The sequence below is a fragment of the Arctopsyche grandis genome, chromosome 13, assembly GCF_051622035.1.
Source record: "Arctopsyche grandis isolate Sample6627 chromosome 13, ASM5162203v2, whole genome shotgun sequence".
NCBI classification, from domain to species: Eukaryota; Metazoa; Arthropoda; class Insecta; order Trichoptera; family Hydropsychidae; genus Arctopsyche; species Arctopsyche grandis.
Window position 1 is genome coordinate 26,675,957 of NC_135367.1, and position 21,079 is coordinate 26,697,035.

General features: G+C 34.2%; 2 protein-coding genes across 4 annotated transcripts; both read left to right on the forward strand.

Moving 5' to 3' along the window:
* LOC143920659 (vasotab-TY1) lies at nucleotides 1-4,689 on the forward strand. 3 transcript variants are annotated; one of them, XM_077443584.1, is made up of 4 exons: nucleotides 1-62; nucleotides 273-571; nucleotides 3,334-3,540; nucleotides 3,617-4,689. In XM_077443584.1, exons 2-4 carry the CDS (start codon nucleotides 547-549, stop codon nucleotides 3,673-3,675), a joined length of 291 nt encoding a protein of 96 aa, XP_077299710.1. In that variant the 5' UTR covers nucleotides 1-62; nucleotides 273-546; the 3' UTR covers nucleotides 3,676-4,689. The 3 variants fall into 3 exon arrangements, with proteins under 3 accessions (XP_077299710.1, XP_077299709.1, XP_077299711.1); XM_077443585.1 differs by lacking the exon at nucleotides 1-62 and adding an exon at nucleotides 108-185; XM_077443583.1 differs by having other exon boundaries at nucleotides 1-571.
* A 4,729-nt stretch (nucleotides 4,690-9,418) lies between these two features.
* LOC143920726 (zinc finger CCHC-type and RNA-binding motif-containing protein 1-like) lies at nucleotides 9,419-11,607 on the forward strand. Its single transcript, XM_077443668.1, has 6 exons — nucleotides 9,419-9,635; nucleotides 9,733-9,882; nucleotides 9,956-10,135; nucleotides 10,200-10,341; nucleotides 10,410-10,511; nucleotides 10,586-11,607. The coding sequence occupies exons 2-6, from the start codon at nucleotides 9,761-9,763 to the stop codon at nucleotides 10,694-10,696; spliced, it is 657 nt and encodes a 218-aa protein (XP_077299794.1). The 5' UTR covers nucleotides 9,419-9,635; nucleotides 9,733-9,760; the 3' UTR covers nucleotides 10,697-11,607.
* The last annotated feature ends 9,472 nt before the right edge of the window (nucleotides 11,608-21,079 follow it).

The window sequence follows — 21,079 nt, forward strand, 5'->3', positions numbered from 1 at the left end:
AATACTAATAATATTTGTAATGTACAATTATTTCTGGTCAGGAAGGCGCCTTGGGGTTAACTGTTAGGCCTTTCTGGTATAAATTAAAAAGATTGAGTCAACAGTCTATAGTTATCAAGTATACTCAAACTCATAAACCATAGACGTTGACTATTGACTATTTGAGCACTTAACAGAGTGATATTGTATAAGTTGTTTAAGCATGTAATGTAAACGGCAAAATTATTGGTTTGTTTATTTAATGAAATAATATGTATATGTTTTTTATTCAGTGAACAACTCGCCTCGAACAACCAGTCGGGGCACTCTCTTGGGACTGGATTTTCTTTTTATTCTATTTATTTTTTATATAATGACTGATTTGAATATTGTAAACAGTTTTTTTACCTGCAAACAGTTGTCGATCCAGCTCTGGCTTGTCCGTTGCTAATTTGCAACAATGACGACACGTATATAAGGTCAATTTGAGCGGGGACGATTATCACTGTACGGTCAACCGTTGCATCTGTTCGTTCATTCTACTGTCGGTGAATTACTTTACCCAAAATGAGATTCTTATTCCTTGCGTTTGGTGAGTGGAGAGCATTGTTTTTCATTTATTTAAAATTACATATTGCCAGGCTTTTAATTGTGTGACAATGCAGAGGTTTTTGTATATGACCTCAGTATTTCATTATCAGATTCTACATAACATACATACAATGTCAAATGAATTATTGCATTATAAAACTTGTTCTTTTTGTTTTCATTTAGTATGTATGTAAATCTATTGAAAATAAAGTATGTAAATATTTTTGCAATACCACTCGATGAATAATAGTATATAAAATGCATTCCCACCGATTGAAAATCTTTTTTAACAACATACAATATATTAAACTACCCATTGAGGTATTGATACTCATAAACATTCAAAATGATATACAATATGCTGTTGTTTTACATTTGCCCAATAATTCTCAACTTATTTTGTTTGGAAAATAATTATAAAACCTTGATATATATTACATTCATATGTATGTATATTATATAGGGCTGCCAGAAGTCCCGGTTTTCTTGTACCGGTTACACGCCTCTGATCCCGGCGTCCCGAAAGGACCTTTCGGGACAGCCAAATGTCCCGGTTTTAAATAACTGCTTATTGACCTCTCATTGTTCAGAAATACCGAACACTCGCAGTTAAGAAACTAAAAAAAATACATGAATCTCAATCATTTGTTAAAAAGCGAGAAGATTTTCTCTCAATCTTCTTTGCCAATATATAATTATTTTAATCTAATATTAAAATAATAATAACTAAATAAACTGAGGAAAAAAGGAAATACTAGTTTATAAAAGGAAGGATTTTAAATGTAACTGGTTAAGTTTAAGCTTTTTACAAGGTTTTTTTTGTGCCCATAATTCTTGTTGTATTTTATATTAATTTCATAAGATTTAAAGGCCACAGCGCCCAAATCTTTTGTAAAATGTAAAAAAGATTCATACAAGCAAATGAACAAATACGATTTCGAATGGTACATGGTGGAGGTTACAATTATAATGTAATCAATTATCAATAAATTATCAATAAATCTGGCAGCCCTAATATTTAAAAAAATCAGGAATTTCATGAATCTTCTTGGAACTTTGGTTTTTTTTAAGGTTACATTATTGTTTTAAAGATTTCTGAACTCTGCCCTCTTTTTTTTTTGGTTTATTTAGAAGACAAAAAATTCGCCTCGTATTCAAACATATTACAAATTCTAGAAATATGCATTTTATCGGTACTAATTTAGGGTATCATTACTTTTTAAGGAAAATCGGACTCAATATTACAATAAATTTGCGGCAATGTGCTTTATAAGTATCGCTTTTGTTTAGGTGCATATCAAACCATTCAAGATTTGTCAGATTAGTTTTATATGTTATAATGTTGGAAACTAAATTGGGAATCCCTGCATTAACCAGTTGAGAGACCTCGAACGAACTACATACATACAGTCATTTTCGACACAAAAAATATCTCGTGCTTTCCTTGACCCAAAGATAACATTTCAAATTGTTTTTCAACTATAATTTAGACTTTCTTATAATTGATATGAAGCTATCACTACAATTGGAACCAAGTAAATAATTTATTTACAAGCCATTTTATTTACAGGAACAAATTTATTTCAAAATTATCCATTCCCATAAAATTCTCATTTCTGCACACATTAGTAGTCCACTCATTTTTGCACACAATCAAATGTAACCAGCAGAATAGACTATTGGTTAGCATATAATGTTTTGAACACAGTAGTCACGGGTTCAAATCCCACTGGTTTCTCCTGGCCAGACCTTTGGATTTGTGACTCCAAGTCGATAGTTTCCTATCACAGTTTGCCAATTTATCTGATTTTCATTGAAACGGTTCCGAAAAATTGGCAACCTTACCCACTTTCTCGCAAATATCGAGTTTTCAACATTCTCGAATTTCGCTGAATTGTATAAAACGCTGCAAATGTACAAATTTGACCATAGATGTCTCTATAGATGTTAATTGTATAGTATTATTAATATTTACTGGCCAGGAAGGCGCATTGGGGTTACCTGTTAGCTTCCTGGTATAAATTAAAAATAAATAAATGTAAATAATAACGGCTCACATAAGTCAGCAGTATGGCTTAACGGTAGCGTGCATGTTTAGCACCAAGTGATCAGTGGGTTCGATCCGCCATACTGCTGGTTAGATTTGGGGGTATTTGTGACTCCAAATCGATCGTTTCTTATCAGAGTTTGCCAATTTTATCTGATCATTGTTGAAACGGTTCCTCAAAATTGGCAAAAAATCATCTTTCCTGTTGTCACAAATCTTCTGTATTTATTGTGTGTATAATTTGTAAAAAATATTTACAAATATCTAAATCCATAGATGTCTCAATGGATTAATTCTGTAATTAATTAATTAATTATTATTTCGTGTTCTTGAGCTTCTGGAAATACAGTGATTTATGTGAAAATAAAATGCTGCATTGTTTGTATATGATATGATAAATGGTGACCGGAAAAATGCACTGGAGATATTTGCACTCTCGAAACATCCAAACTTTCAAAGATGCTCAAGGAGAACGAACGCAATAGAATTCCTCGAAAAAGCGTCAAGGGGTATTTGTATGTTATCCAATTCTATTGTAGGTTCTTTATGAGCGCCTTTGAAAATTATGACTTCTCGAAACAGCGCTACTATTCAGTGCAATTTAGTGCATCTTTCCGGGAACCATGATAGACATATCAGAACTTATTTTTATGTAATGATTTTTCGCCATGTAACAAAATTATTCCTTAGATTGAAACATTTTTAACTTTGTACAGTTGTGGCGTGCATGTTGGCCGCCGTTTTGGGTACCCCAGCCAAGGACTTAAAGGAAGTGAAGAAGGAAGCAGCTCGCAAGAAGGCTTGCATGCACAGTTGTGATGCTGTGCAATATGCTCCAGTGTGTGCATCAAAACAAGGTGCCAAACCCATGTCCTTTGGAAGCTTGTGCGTCATGAATAACTACAACTGCGAAAAAGGAGAAAGTAAGTGAAAATGTATTATGTCTATGTTTTGATCATTTAGTACTTGCGGCTCTAACTTTATTTTATTTTTTTATAGCCCTGGGAAAAATCAGTGACGGTGAATGTCCTGGTGGCAGCGGAGTCAGACTATCCTAAGCGATTCATCCCAATATTGTACTGTTCAGATGATAACGGTTCAACCTTGCACATCACATGTCATTGTATTGCGATCATAATAATCATTCTCACTATGCAGATTCAATTTAAGCACCGATTGTCTATTATTTTTTAATATATTTGTTTTATTTTCCTCATTGTATTGTACTGTATTGTATTGAAAATATATCGATGCATATTATAAGTTAATTTATTTATCGTAGTTATTTATTTTACCTTGCTTTCTCTTTCTCTACAAAAATAAACCCAACATTTCTTAAGCTCCTCTATCTTATTTTAGTTACAAAGATAATATAATATATCCCCTTTTCCTTTGGCTATTGGTTTGTTAATTTAAAGAATTATTCTGCTATAAATTATTACCACCAAGTACATCCTATTCTTTATTTTCAAATCCATGTGGCCAATAACTATACATGATCAAATCTATGCATCCAATATTTATTAAATGATGTAGAGAGGGGGATACTTTATGTTGGAATCAATCGTTTCGGAACTTAGATGACACCACTTTAATAAAAATACATTTATTATTTTTTTTATAATCAGCTTTAAATTTTTTTATGTTAGTGTAAATGGTAATCAATATATTAACTATTAGCTTAAAATGGTTTGGTGATTATTCCGCAAAAAGCGATCTTGCGTACGTCACTAAAATCTCGACCACAAACTCTGCGCGGCAGAGTTTGTTCATTGTTTGCTAAACTTCGTCTCTCTTGTCTCTCTCTTCAATGGCTCACTTTTAGACGATACTTTTGTTAACAATGACCATTATATGCATTTTACTTCTATGACCTTCACATATCTACTTTAGTATGCAATCCACTTTCACGTTTTTACTTTAATATGCGGTCTCAGTTCTCGCGTGTGACAGTGAGACTGAATAATACTGACCCTAACAGGTTGTTAGTAAAACCTAATCTAAAGTGAATAGGGCCAACCCTAACATAACCTAACCTAACCTGACCCTTAAATAAATAGGTGTTGGCTGCTAAGATATGTTTTTTTCAATAAATACCGACCTAACTACCTAATATTAAATGAATTGGGCCAACCCTAACTTAACCTGACCCTTAAATAAATAAGTGTTGGCTGCTAAGATATTAAGACAACATTATGGGTCGGCAGGAAAGAACAAATATTATAATATACAGGTTGTTGCTACGATACAAATAAAAAAAAATAGTCAACTGCGATTCAAAGATAGATCGCATGTTAAGACGCCATAGATCTAGAATAGATATGGCATTACAACAAATTTCGTTGGAGATCTTGTCGCCACTAACTGAGGGGTGCGGGGGGTTTAACTAGCGGGGGGAAGTTGGGGGAAAAAAAAGGTTTTTTCCCTACGACGCAGCGGTCGGCGTTTTTTTCACTTCCCCCCGCTAGTTAAACCCACCACACCCCTCAATTAGTGACGAAAAGATGAAAAGATCTCCGCATATCTATCGACAAGACCTCCGCAATCGACCTTTCCTACTTAGAAGCTACTAACCTACTGAGAGAAAAGTGTGCATGCGCCATGTATTTTGCATGCTCCAAAAGGGAAACCAGTATAAACCGTGAGGGCGGATCTATGTATTATACATCTATGTAGACCGCATACTAAAGTAGCAACTGAATATGTAACATTATCCACATATGGACTTAAACGAAAAATATATAATCGTTAATAGTCGCGGGTTGAGCGAGCTCGGTGCGGACGTGTGTTTGTGTGTTGTTCCCGATAAGTATGTAGAATTTTGTGTTAAATTGGAGCTAAAGAGGAGGTGCTGGGATGAGTATGTAGCTCTTCTGGCGCCTCGCAAGTTAGTACATATTCAGAATCATTACCTATGCTTGATTTCATATTTTTTAAATGGAATTTAAATTTATAATATTTTCATATTTACATAATTACCCACATAATTTCGATCACATTTCTTTTGATAATAATTTACTATTAACGTCGATTGATTTATTAATGATAGTATTGATAATATTTAACGTTGAATTATTTCATATTTAATATTGAGTGAATGGTTTGATATTTAATGTTGAATTATTTCATAATTGATTATTTAATGTTGAGTGTTGAATTATTTCATAATTGATTATTTAATATTGAGTGTTGAATTATTTAATATTTAGTTTTGATAATTTAATATTTGATATTGGATACTTGTACTCAACGTTAACGTTATTGTTTGGTACTAATTTCATAAATATTATGATTGTGAATAAACTGTCTATATATGTAAATATATCATAAATGGAAACACACGTCCGTCCGCACGGAGTAATTAATAAGCTCAGAGCAGAGCTCCATGCAACCGCTCAGGTCCCCAAGTTGCAAATAGGGGAACGACTCTTGCAGTCAACTGCCATGGCGACATGGTGGTCCTGGACAAGGAGCGCTGAGATAAGAGTGGTGATGAGTGAATCCGTGGTAAGTTTCACTCTATAAAATGTCACACAACACTATGACGGTCTCAGGTCAGCGGCGAGTAAGTGCCGCCGCTTAACAAAAGCACAACCCGGTTTTCAAAGGTACCGTATCATCTTTGACAGAGAAGGAAACTCTATAATAAATCCCTGGTAGTGGGCAGCAGCTCTGCCAGTATAAGATGTCAAAACATTTACTGCGCTGTAGAAGGAAGTGGGAATCCACTGCAGTATTCTCCCAAGATAACTATGATGTACAAAAATAAAAGTGTGAAGAAGTCTGACTCTCCGGCTGACACCCGGCGCCTTCGAGGTTCCAGGTCTCACGGTGTGAAATTGGCTACTGGCCACATGTATGTGACTCACCAGGCATCATGTGGAAAATATGCGACTGGAGAAACTTTACGGAACAAATCCAAAATAGGTACTTGGAACGTTAGAGGACTCCTGAATCCTGGGAAAACACTGGTTGTTGAGAAAGAGATGTACAGTCATGGGCTAGATATACTCGGAATCTCGGAAACGCACTGGAAGAACAACGGCCATTATAAAACTTCAAATGGAAATACGATATATTTTTCTGGTAACCAAGATTCGTCACATAGCGGTGTCGCGGTGATCTTAGCATCTAAATTAACCAGTGCACTAATTGGCTACAACCCCATAAGTGACAGACTTATACACTTAAAACTCAACACGCATCCGTATAAACTAAACATCCTTCAAATATATGCTCCTACTGCAGATGCCGAAGATATTAAAATAAATGCGTTCTATGCTTCACTACTCGATACATTGTCAAATATCTCAAACAAAGAAATGACCATCATTCTTGGTGATTTTAATGCCAAAGTCGGTAATAATAGCAACATTGATAACATAGTAGGTAAATATGGATTGGGTATTCAAAATGAGAGAGGAGAGAAACTTATAAGTTTCTGCATTGAAAATAAAATGTCCATTATGAATACTTGGTTTCAACATCATCCTAGGCGATTGTACACTTGGATATCTCCTGGGGATCGTCACCGCAACCAAATCGATTATGTATTAATAAATTCTAGATGGAAATCATCGATACATAACGTCAAAACATATCCAGGTGCAGATTGCGGATCGGACCATAACTTACTTGTTGCTAAATTTCGACTGAAATTGAAAATGATTAAAAGACATCAAAATAAAGCAATTAAACTCACCAATGATGATCTAATTAATTTTGGCAATGTAATCAGAGAAAAAGATGCAGAATTCCAAATAAATCCTAATGTAGATGTAGAAGAGTCTTGGAAAATTTTTAAAGATCTCATAATTCGGTATGCCAGAAAACATCAAACACCGCAAAATGAACATCGTAAGTCTTTTATCTCTGATTCAACTTGGGTTAAGATAAAAGAACGTAAAAGACTTAAACAAACTGGCATAACATCGACAGAATATCTTGAAAGGTATGCAATATTACATAAAGATATTCAAAGGAGTTGTAGGCGGGATAAAGCTAAATATATAAATGACATATGTGAGGAGATAGAAAAACACGCATTAAAGAATCAGGCAAGGGATATTTTTCACAAAGTAAAAATCGTCACTCAAAAATTTTCACCCAAAACTTGGACAATAGATGATCAATTTGGAAACACGCTTACAGATATTGATGTGATACTCAACCGATGGAAAGAATACTGTTCGGAATTGTACAGTGGTAGTTCGTCGACCTCAATTGTTTCCCTAATTGATGATGTCAGGGAGCCTGACATCTTGACATCTGAAGTTGTAAATGCCATAAAGAAACTGAAATGTAAAAAGTCTCCTGGCAGCGATGGTATACAAGCTGAACTTCTGAAAGAGCTTGGTGAAACTGCGATAAAGGCGCTATGTAATATGTGCAACAAGATCTGGGTAAACGGAGTATGGCCGAAAGATTGGGTCAATTCAATATTCATTCCCTTACACAAGAAAGGATCTACAAAAAAATGCGAGAATTACAGGACCTTAGCCTTAATATCGCACTCTAGTAAAGTATTGCTGTATATAATTAAAGATCGTTTGAGCAGTTACCTTGGATGGCAAATACCGAACGAACAAGCAGGGTTTGTAAAAGGCAAAGGGACGAGGGAACAAATACTGAATATACGTCAACTCATTGAAAAATGTCGGGAGTTTCAAACTCCAGCCGTTCTTTGTTTTATAGACTATAAAAAAGCTTTTGACTTTGTGAACTGGGACTATCTGTGGAAAGTTCTACTGGACATGGGAGTCCCCATGCATCTTGTAAAGATAATACATAACTTGTATAATGATAACAATGCAGTAGTTCGAATCAATTCGCTAAACTCGACAAATTTTCGAGTACAACGTGGAGTAAGGCAAGGGTGTATATTATCTCCAGACCTATTTAATATATATGGAGAGTATATAATGCGTAGAGCACTGGATGGTTGGAAGGGTGGAGTGTCCATTGGTGGAAAAAAACTATCCAATCTTCGGTATGCGGATGACACAACGCTCATAGCTAATAATCATGAAGAAATGGCCGAACTGATCCGTCGTGTTGAGACAGAGAGTAATGTGCTTGGCCTCCAGATAAACCGCCCCAAAACAAAAATTATGATAATTGACCGTCACCAACAGCTGCAAAACAACAACTCAGCTTTAAACGGTATAGATGTGGTTGATAATTTTGTCTATCTGGGGTCACTCATATCTAACAACGGCGGCAGCGAATTGGAAATACGGCGCCGGATTACATTAGCAAAATCGGCAATGTCACAACTAACGAAGATTTGGAAGAATAGAGCCATTACAACTGCTGTCAAAATCCGTCTCGTGAAGAGTCTCGTTTTTTCTGTCTGCCTTTATGGTGTCGAGACGTGGACCATGAAGGCGGCGGATAGACGGAGAATCGATGCCTTCGAGATGTGGTCCTGGAGACGGCTACTGCGCGTGCCTTGGACCGACAAACGCACGAATGTGTCTATTCTTGAAGAATTGAAAATCAAGGATAGATTGTCAACAATATGCCTGAAACGTATATTGCAGTTCTTCGGCCACATTGCACGAAGAGGTGAGGAGAGCCTGGAGCGGTTGGTTGTGGTTGGTAGCGTCGAAGGCAGAAGAGCCAGAGGCAGATCCCCCGCACGCTGGACTGACCAAGTATCTGCAGCGACGGGCGCTTCCACGGTAGCAAGTCTTCGCCTGGCCGAATTTAGAACTGAATGGAGGCAGCTGGTTGACCGCACATCATAGTCACGATCCTCAGTGATGAGGGAACCGACAGCAATATATATAATCGTTAATTAGTTGTCAGAATTAATTCGATTTATTGTATGCTTATTATCTTGCATAATTTATTGACAAGTAAACGCATTCGATTTGAGATATTATCAAAACGTTTGCTAAAATATTGAAATTCACGAAAAATTTTTGGGTCATGGCGGTAAAATAGTGCTTTTGGGTAAATGTCAAACTGACATTTAAACGTTGAGATTTATAACCTAAATATCAAAATAATTACAGTGAAGTTTTTGAATCAAAGCTAATTTAATACTCTATTAAATTTATGTAGGCTTTTTTTTTTATTTTAATTCTTTTCTCGTACGTATTTTTAAATAGGAAAAATCAAATCTCATATTTTATTGAAATGATGAGTGCAACCAATTCCTTAGCACCCAGTCGTAGTACTGTTTATGTATCAAATTTACCATTTGCACTGACAAATAATGATCTTCATAAAATATTCGAAGAATATGGCCAAGTTGTCAAGTAAGTTTTGCATGTATCTACATTCTAACCAATTATATGAGTATGATTAATTATAATTTAAATTATCTTTCAGAGTGACGATTGTACGTGATAAGAAATGGAGAACATCGAAAGGTGTCGCTTTCATATTATTCTTAAAGAAAGAAGATGCTTTAAAATGTGTGCAAGAATTAAATAACAAAGAAATGTTCGGACGAACTCTGAAATGCAGCATAGCCAAAGATAACGGACGAGCTACGGAATTCATTCGAAAGTATGAACGTTTTTATTTTAATTTATTTAACAATATGTATTCTTTATGCACGACGTTTTTACAGGAGAGAGTATCCAGACAAAACTAATTGCTATGAATGTGGCAAAGAAGGACATTTGAGTTATGCTTGTCCAACAAATACATTAGGAGAGCGTCCGCCTCCTCCAAAGAAACAACGGACCCGAAAGAAAAACTCTAATTTTAATGTATGAATTGCTTATAGTCTGTTTTTATTTGATTTGGGTGGTATAAAGTTTTTATTTATCTCTTTCAGGATGACGACGATGTTGAATATGAATCTAATAGTGATAAAGATGCCGATGAAATTGAGCCAAATGAGGATTTAGAGACTTTAAGTTCGGCGATCAAGCTGGAAGTGGGTTCAAGATTGATTTTGATATTGTGAATTTGATTTGTGTACGATTTAATATGTTTATTTATATTTTTTAGCAAATAAAGTATGAAATGGAGCAAAGTTGTGCCGCATCCGATGAATTATTATTACCTAAGAAGAGAATTGTAAAGGATACGTATTTCAGCGACGAAGAAGTGTCCGATTGAAGTACGATGTTGAGTTGGATATTATTCAAACTGTGATAAGTTTTTACTTGTTCTGTTTGCTAACATTGAACACAAGTTGTTCGGTAACAGATGTTTGCAGAAGTTATTCCGAACATGTATATGTATTTTCAATATGAATAAATCAATGGTATATAAATCAGCTTAAATTTTAATATCTGCCTCAGTTTGTTTTATATAAATTTACATGTTTGCTTTATAAAAATTTATAAAAATTTAAAACTGTTTTTTATGGCGATTATTTTATCTTTGTAAAAAAATTATAGGGCAGATGAAAATATATTATTTCATTGTATAAAAACCTACTTCTTTTGTACTACTACTTATTTTCACGTATTTCGAGATTTATATTGAATCTGATTTCATTGTTGAAGCAGTTCCTCCATGAAATTGGCAAAAGTCATCATATCCACTATGTCTCCATTATTTGAATATGATTTCAAGAAATTTATTGTCTATAACATAGATGTCTCGCTAATTTTCTTATATATAGTATTTGTATTATGCTTATATGTCTGGTCACAGTGCCGCGTTAGAGTATTCTGTAATGTCACTGTGGCTAATATGTAAATAAATAAATATGGTTCATCAGAGGTTCTCAAACCGGTCTGCGATACTTCGGGCGTATTTGCTCCTCGGCTAGGAAACCACTTCTATAGAAGAAAAACATGAATAGTTTCTCTCCTGCATTATACGTACATATTTATGAATGAACATATTTAAGACTAACCATTCTTGGGACTGATATTTCACTTTAGTTCATACTTTCCTGAAGATGATAATCAGCTTAATTCAAAGCTAGGTAGAATTGACAAATATTTTTTTTTACTTTTAAAATTCGCTAGACAATTAATTATAAGTATTTTAAAAGAATAAAAAACTACAATCCATAGAAAAAACATCTGATTATTGATTTTAACACTCATCTTGAGCACAGCAATACTTGATTTTGAGTTAAAGACCGCAAAAGCCAAAAAACTGCAAAAATCACGCATCTTTTTAAACGCTCATATCTCGTAAACGATCATGAACCAACAAAAATCATTGTCATATTCGAATTTAGTGGGTCTAACTTAGTAAATTTTGGTTAGTCTCCGCTCTGGTAACTCAAAAACGTGATTTTTTCGTTGCTCAGTGTTATTGGTCACAGCGCTCGCCCAAGTCACTAAAATCTCTATAACGGAACATCTGACAGCAGAAAAGTCCATCATACTAACGATAACTATCATACTAACGAGAACTCGAGTGCTGTAAATATTCCGTATTCGCGATTTTCATGGCAAAAATTGTCTTTTGGGCGATCGCAATGTGACTAATAATCCAATTTAGTTGTTTAAACGTCAGATTTTAAACGCCCATAACTTTTTATTTTTCACACTATATCTTATAAAATTTGCATAATAGGTTCTCACTATCTCTCATATGTATATATTTTTACTTCATCTCGCCATTAGGTACATACATATGTATTTACAAACATGCTTTTAGGTCAAACGTTTCTAGAATAGGGTTTCCATATGTCTCGATAGACTGGGACATGTCCCGGTTTATAGATCTGTGTCCCCATGTACCTGTCCATGAGTCAGTCGCCCGGTTTTTTTACAAACCTCTTCTTAGTTCAGAAACGATTTTGTCGTGTGACGAAGTTTGGATTCTTATCCGATCGTTTTCATACTCTGCCATTTTGCTCGGTTTGGTCATCATTATATCTAGCAGTCAAAAACAACTAAAGAACATGGGGCCAAGGTAAAGTGCGAATGCGAGTCGTTAGAACTAATCATATGCTCGACCATTTCACCGTGTGACCTTTTCATCGTGTGACCATTTCACCGGGTGACTTGAAATTTCTTAATCGTATACACAGGGATGTGCCAAAACCCGGGCTTCAAAATCTGGGGGTGCCAAAACTGTCATCACACATTTACTTATCCATTCACTTTTATATTTCTCGGGTAGCATTCCCGCATTCCCTTTGTCCACTTCCTTTACCTATGATAGTCTAAATAGCTCGCGAGCTAAGAATATTGAAATAGCTTAAAACTTTTGTTTCTAGAATCTAGAAACAAAAACCTTCATATTGAAAATGATTTTTGATACACAGATGCAGCCGTAGCTAGTTTTGGGAGCAGCTACAAATTCAAAACGTTTGAAAATCGCCCGTTAGATACATAATTAGAGAAGTTAGCTATTCGAGCAGGAAAGCTCCGAACTACCCAGATATTGAATTGGCCTTCTGGGAAAGCTCACGTGCTTCCGCGAATGTTTAAGGAGCATACGTGTAAAGACTACATATCACCGTTCGCCAACAAAAGTATTCAATTAGCCGGAAAATCACCGCAAATTTCCCAGAGAGGTTTCCACACCAATTTACGACAGAATCACATACATGTGCATATGTACATGTACGCAGGCAATTATCTGTGATAAGGTTCAATTGCTTATTCATTTGCGGTTAAATGTGAGTTTAACTGGAATCAATATTGCGTTAAGATTAAATTTCAAATTGACTCGTTTGGCATTTCAGAACGGAGGCCTTCGAGCGAATGAGATCGTGTTCCATGTGTTTTCAATATTCTAGAGGTGAATTTATTAGAGATGACCCCGCCCTAAGGAGCGATTTGTGGAAGGGGAACTTCTCTCAATCTTATAATACTGGTAAATTAACGCTTAAAGGATCATTTTAGTGAGCAAACTGCTAAAGGTGTATTGTTAAATATGTAGGTCAATTATGACGCGATTGTAATTTGCATAAGGCTTTGTATAATATACATATTTACGTAGAACTTAGTAAACTGCTTTGAAATATGTGTAAGAAAGTAATTTGTGATGTAATAACAATATTTACATGTGACTGAGACATGTGTATATGCATATTTAAAGGTAGGCATCGACAGAGAGATTTGTCTTCAGATAAATTGACAGACATGTCTGTAGCAATTTGTCTGTCGTAATTGTTTCTGAACGATCAACAATATATATTTCAATAAAAAAACACATTTGTTTAGAGATTCTACTAGAGAATTGTCCGAAGGCAAATATTTCCGTGGGTGTATATTATATATTTTCCCAGAAGGACTCAATATCCATGAGGCTTTTTTGTTATAAATGTAACTATTGGGAAAATATTTATTTTCGATATTTATATAATATAATACTAACTTTCAAACAGTACGACCCAAATGAACACGTGCTAGACGGATCAATGGAAACTTCTGCTGGAACTATTTTCGATCAATGCTTGCCAAATTGCTAATTCGTCCGTTATTTTTTGGCGGATTCAGTGAATTGTGCTCGTTTGATACTTTTATATCCCCGAGTTGGGTCTCCTATTAGAAATTCCCAATTTATCTAAGCTAATTTTTTCGGCAGATCCAATAAATCAACATCCTTCCCTCCAAATCAGTTTCTCGCAAATTCGTCGCATATAAATTTTCTAATTGTTGATTGTTAATGTTTTTGATATTTTTGACCATATATGTTGTTGTACGAATATATTGTAGCACCCAGATCAAATGACCACTAGACACGATCCCTCACATGAAGGAAAACAATAATATCATCGCACAGTTGCACAGCGAACGACCTACAGATAATGACTGTTAAGCATACTAGCCTGCACCTGTACGAAAATAAAAATCACTCAGATGAACAGAGTATGATCTCCAGACAACAGCCTCTAGACACGAGTCAAGCGATCCGGAACGCGTGAACTTACAAGAATAAGGGCGAAAACACACAGAGAGGGACATGGGACGTTTGGTTTTTGTAGATACTTTTAATTACGTGAAAAAAACGTAGCAACACTAGCCCATATACATGGTATTCAGTACCAAAAATCACCCCCTGGAGTGTTTTCGCTGATATTTTCACTGGTATTTATACTTGCTTGACAGTGGTCAAGAAGTCCATATTTGAAGAAATGTAGGAGAAACTTGTCGGTCAAACACGTGTAACCTCCCAAACATATTCATTCTGCATGTGCACAGCGAGAAGCCAAGGACACATGACGTCCCATGCCACTCTGTGTGTTTTCACCCTAACATCATCACGTAGCTATACAGTAAACTACCCTTAGACATCCATCGCCCAGTTCTATCGCGTGACCTACAGACAATGACATTAGCACATAGTATCATGTATCCGACCAGAATATATAAACCAGCGAGCCAGCCCTAGACGCCAGTATGCCCCTAGAGTTCAGCCAACCCACTCCCCCGAAGTCGATCAACTACTATATGATTCGCTAGTAAGAAGCATTCTTGAGTTTTCTTATATTATACATTTTATACCAAACATGCGTTGAACACTGAACGAAAAGTCAGAGTCCAAGCGGAAGCTAACGAGCTTTGCAAAACAGCCGGTAGGTGTAACCACTGCGTCTCATTAGACTAAAGCGTTTCGTTTCACATCCGTCAAGGCTTACTACCACACTAAAAAAGTTAAAGCTTTAAAAATTATTGTAAAGCGTAGAGAAAAATTCAATGGATAACAGAAACGTGCTAGAACTAAGATTAGCGTAACGAATGATAGATTGTCTAATTCAGGTCCATTTTCATCATTATTATTCAGTCGGCGGCTATATCTGAAAAAATCGGAGTGCTCATTGACCCACGTTCTATTGAAAAATTCTGCACAATATACATACATACATACATATACTTGGGAACGTTTCCCGGGATTCGGGAGCATGCTCTTGCGAAAAAGGTAGAGTTGATTAGATATTTGAACTGAATTTCAATTGGTCGCGATATGTTTCGCTAAATGGACGTTCGTATATTTCAGCTGAAATTGGAACGAGCTTATTGATTGAACATTAAATCAAGTCGTACACCTGTTGAATTTAGTCGAGAATAGAAAAAACATTTCGAAATATATTTATCTGTCAGAATAATTGCATAAATTTGAGATGCTGAGTGCTTTAATTGGATATGCAGACTTTTTATCGCCGAACTTTTTATCACAGATTATATTCTCTAATTTATGCAGACGAATTTTCAACTGTGGTTATAAATGCTTAATTCACTTTTTATGGTTTCAAATTTTAGCACTGAGGTTTCATTTGAAATTGAATATAATATAAAAGTTTAATATAAAGGGGAGCAGTAATGTTGAAGTGAGTTTTTAAGTACTATTTTGTGGTAGTGTATTCCTTGTTGAAATTTAATGGACAATTTTTTAATAAAGTTTTTAAATTAAACCTCTTTTAAATAACCAAATTACTCAGCCTTGCTCTGGTGGACCCAAGTTGATAAAAAGGTTAAAAAGGACAGACTCTTGGCTATAATATGAACACCACTAATGGACAACGGACGCTTGATCGAATGGACATTAGGTTGACGGAAATTTGACTGAAGTAAATTTTGAATTTATTAAAGATGTCAAAGTGATTTCTGAATAATGTATCTGTTTCAGTGATTTTTGAGTAATGTTGATTCTCAAAATCAGCCAAATGTCCATTCGACCAAACGTCCATCGATCCAACATCCATTGGGCCAAATGTGCGTTCGCCCAAACGTCTGTCGGCCTAATATCCGTTCGGCCAAGTGTCTATTCGGCCAAAAGTTCGCGCACGGAAAAATGTACATACATGGTATATAAATCTACATATGTATGTATGTATGTTGGCAATCTGACCTCACCTACGATTTAAGACATACCATGAGATGGTGTACCAAATTTTGTTACTTTATATTTAAAACTGTAGATGTGCATATTGAATAAACAAAAATTCTATATGTAGTGGATTTATCCTAATTTGTAAAACCTGTGTGCTATTTTTTGTTAAAAATTAGCCTGCAGCACAATTTTCATAAGTTTGTATTAGGAAAAGCATAAAAAAGTTAGTGAATATCTAATGAAATTTTTAAAAAGATACAAGAAAATTCAGTGCTACAATTTCATTTAAATATTATTAAAAAAAATTAATTGTGATGGTTTTTACACGCCACGATTTTTAAGTTTTATTTTAAAAAATAATAATATTAATATTTGCGTTTAATATTAAATAAAATATAAAACGCATTTCTTTGTGTGCTTTTTTTAAATAAAATATAAAACGCATTTCTTTAAGGTATTTTATATGAAAATGATCAAAACGTCTTTATTGGAATTTTAAATATTTTTTCAAGGCTAATCATTCTTATTAAAATATAAATGATCCAATTTACAATTTTTAACGAAAGTGAACCTTATTTTTTTTAATTATTTTTTTAGATTACAATTAAAAAAAATTCAGGTGTGACCAACCCATGACTTTATCTATGTATTTGAGGAATATAAGAAAGTCACAAAACAAAATTTATTTATATTTCAAAATTTATTTATATTTATATTTATTTATTTTAATTATTTAAATTTATTCTATATTGAACCGTACAGACACATTCACACATACCGGCAGCATTGTGAAATACTAATAGCTATAACAGCATTTTTGATACAAATTGAGTGCAAATATATGGAACCCTGCACAAGACAAACGTTCTACTTCCGGTTGTCGGATTTTATTCAATTTTTTATTTATTTAAAATCACTATCGGTATACACCAGAAATATCAAGAAGATGAAACATTGTTTTAAAAAAAAAATACTACTTCCGGTTAACAAATTCTGACCAAAACCTTATCAGCTCTAAGTTAGTACATAAAGAATACAAATATAAATTTTCAGTTTGATACGTTCAGGGTGTGAACAGAATCGTGGTCACAATCTTTTTCACCTTTCTAAGAGGAAAAAATCCCACTTCCGGTTTATTAAATTTAGTGATTTTTTTTATTTTCATTATATTAATACAAGAATTATACTTGAATTTTTTCGTGAAGAGCACACATGTTTAAGAGGTCGAAATAAATAGTGGAAGAAAAATCGAACAAGAGTAAACTGCCACTTTCGGTTGACGGATGCTTACAAAGTTTTATAAATAACGTGGTATTAAACTTCTAGATATGAAATTTCAGTTCAATAAACCAAAAAGGTTCCTGAGAAAAACATAAAAAAACCTCGATTCACTAGAGTAAAAATACGACTTCCGGTTGAGGTAAAAATATTAACAAAATATTGCGGTCTAAAATTTATATGTAAAAGAATTTCAATCCGATTCAATTAGCCGTTTGGGGGATAATTGAGTTCAAAAACTTAAAAAATGAGGACACCAATAAGGGGAGGTACCATTTCCGGTCAACTTAAAATAATTTACGTAGTGTCGATAAAAATTTCAGTTACCTATACTAAGTTTCAGTTCGATATTACTAATGGTGTTCAAAAAATACACAGACACACACACACACACACATTTTTTCTAGATCATGAAAACGTGATCAGTGATCGATTCTGAGTTCGAATCAGTCAAAATCTCGAGTTAGAATTTTCGCATTCTCACAAAACTTCATCTATTGTTACTACGTATGTACATACCCAAAGTAAAAAATTCAATTTTAATTATGGCAATAAATTTTTATACAATTTAAGCTCAATATTTTTTATTTAAAATAAAATTACCAAGCTGAATAAAATAGTCACTATAAAAGTTGGAATCGACTTGGTTGGATGCGTATACGAGCTTAATTCACAATATCAATTTTCAAAATACATAAATATGTACTTACTTCGCTTTTGGGTCACCCGATACTATTTGAGTAATATACATACATACATATGTATGTACATACTGAGTGACATTATTGATTGATGTGTTTATAATGAAATCTTCTCGCACTGGATCTTACTTGGCACGGATTGTCAATTTATGTGTAACATTTTCGAAAATACGACCCAAATTCAGATTTAGCGAACTCACACTTTTATACATATTTACATATATGTATGTGAATAGTTTATGTAATGCGATATATTCAGGTCGATGTGAAACGAACTGTGATCATTGTATCGTTTACGATGAACTTTGAAGTAATGTCGTTAATTTGGTGTATGATCGGTTTAGTTTAGACAAGTTTCACATATCCATTGAACTGTAAATGATGTGAATAATTAGTAATGCCAACACTGTTAATTTTGAGCTGAAACTTATATAATTTCCGTCTCTTGGGCACAGCACTGGATTTATGATATAATCTTGTAACTATTGTAACGTAGAGATCTGATCTCGCGTTCGCGCCAAAGAGCCCTCAGCGAATGAGCGAGCCGTATGCAACGGCCAATAAGGACTCGCGACCTATCGACCAATAATCTCTGTGCAGAGAGTGGCCGATATGAGTATAAATATTGTGCGGCCTTGGACCGTGGGTCATTTAAAGCTGGTGAGCCATCGGGTGTTCTCATTTAGTCTTGAGTGCGACTCTAGTTTTAGGACGCTTTTTTGAGCAGCCTTATGGATACACAGCTCCAACTATCTTCTTTTGTTTACAGTAGTAGACAAAAGCAGTTGTTTGGTTTCAGCAGGAAAAACACCGTCTATGGTAAACTGCAAGCTCTGTTTTATCCCCTCAATTTATTCACATAATAAGTGGGCAAAGGGATAGGAAGACCCTTCTAAATTGTCTATTAATACTATTAATTTTATGTAAATTTCACTTTTGTTTGTTATTTTAGCATCAATTAAGCATTAATAGCAAAATGCCCAAAATACGTGTCTCTACCATTAGTTAATAAATAGCCTTGTTTGTTTGACTTTCCACCCCCCCACTCGTTTTGTCAGATTTTAATCACTTAAACGCCTATAACTTGATCATTTTCACACTATGTCTTATAAAATTTGCATGATAAGCTCTCATTATCTCTTATAAATATAAATTCACTAATAGGTTATATAATTAGTGATTAAAATATGTTTTTATAAAATTGAAATGGCCGATGCGGTGTTTGTTCTTTGGCCAAAGCGTTCTCGTTACTTGTTTGACGTCTCTCTTTTCAATCTCTTTTATTTTTACTTACCTTGTATTTTTCGGGTCAGAATTTTAATCCATTTTATATTACATTGGTAAGAATTTATATAAAATTGGTCAGAATTTATGTTAAACGGTCAGAATACAACTGTCAGAATACTAGAACTAGAATAAATATTAAATGGTCAGAATTTATATTAAATGTATATTTTGGGGATTTTTTAACAGCGTGAGTTCTATCGAACTGAAACTTAGTATTGGTTACTGAAATTCTTATCGACACGACGTAACTTTTTTTTTTAATTTTTAGTTGATCGGAAATGGTACCTCCTCTTATATGTAGGTGTCCTATTTTTTAAAGTTTTGAGTTCAATTATCTCCCAAGCCACTAACTGAATCGGACTGATATTTTTACTTTATCTATGTACGTAGTAACAATAGATGAAGTTTTGTGATCATGCGAAAATTCGAACTCGAGATTTTGACTGATTCGAACTCAGAATCGATCACTGATCACGTTTTCATGATCTAGAAAAAAATTTACCATAACTAACCATTTATTTATTGAGATACCAGTATCTCAATATTCTGAAGCCAAACATTTGAAATTCAATTTTTCATCTCTCGTATGGTCGGTTATTCAACATATGTACATACATATATAAAATGCGAAAATTTGAGTATTTGTATATGTAAAATATGTTCAGTTATTACATGCGGCCAAAGTTAAAAATATGCTATTATAAATAATAAATTGCAGACTGTATACCTTGTGGAGTAGCTTTTCAGCAATGTTTTGCCGAAATTCAACAAAAAGTTTACATTTAATCTGTGCTTGAAGTGAAATTCGCCGATTCACAAAGCATCACAAAAAAGTGTGCGGTTTAATTAAAACTCATACACAATTCTGTTTCGATATTTTTTAATAATAAATCGAGTTCAGCGTAAATTTGTACAAATTCGCTGTCTGCTTTTCGAACATAAATATGTAATGTATAATATATATTTCATAAAGTGTCATCTTTATATATTTTTTTGCCTTCCCATTGCGACCGTGAAAAATATGGGCCAACGAGTGTCACATAAATTTCGGAATATTTTTTCCAAGAAAATCCATACGTAATGAACATTTGTCTTGTGACTTTATTCCTTTCATTCACTGCTCGCAATAAATGTGTGTACTTTGACTCTGTATGACTTTGGAACTTATTATATTATATATATTTTTTTTTTCATCTAGATCTACATATTTTCATCTTGTGTGATAAATTCACTGAAGTGGCTATGTGATCTTATTATTCGGGGATCTGAACACGAGCCAGAATCCCTTTGTAACAAACGGTTGGTAAAGTCTCAAACTTTGAGATTTCATGTTATATTATACTAGTGTTGTGCCCGATGGAATATCGTCGCATGGGTTATGGCATATTAAGCTATTAATTAAAAAAAAATGTGTCGGTCCGGTGTTCTATCCGCACGCGATCGAATTTTCTTCAAATACCTTTTAAATATATGTATAGTCGAT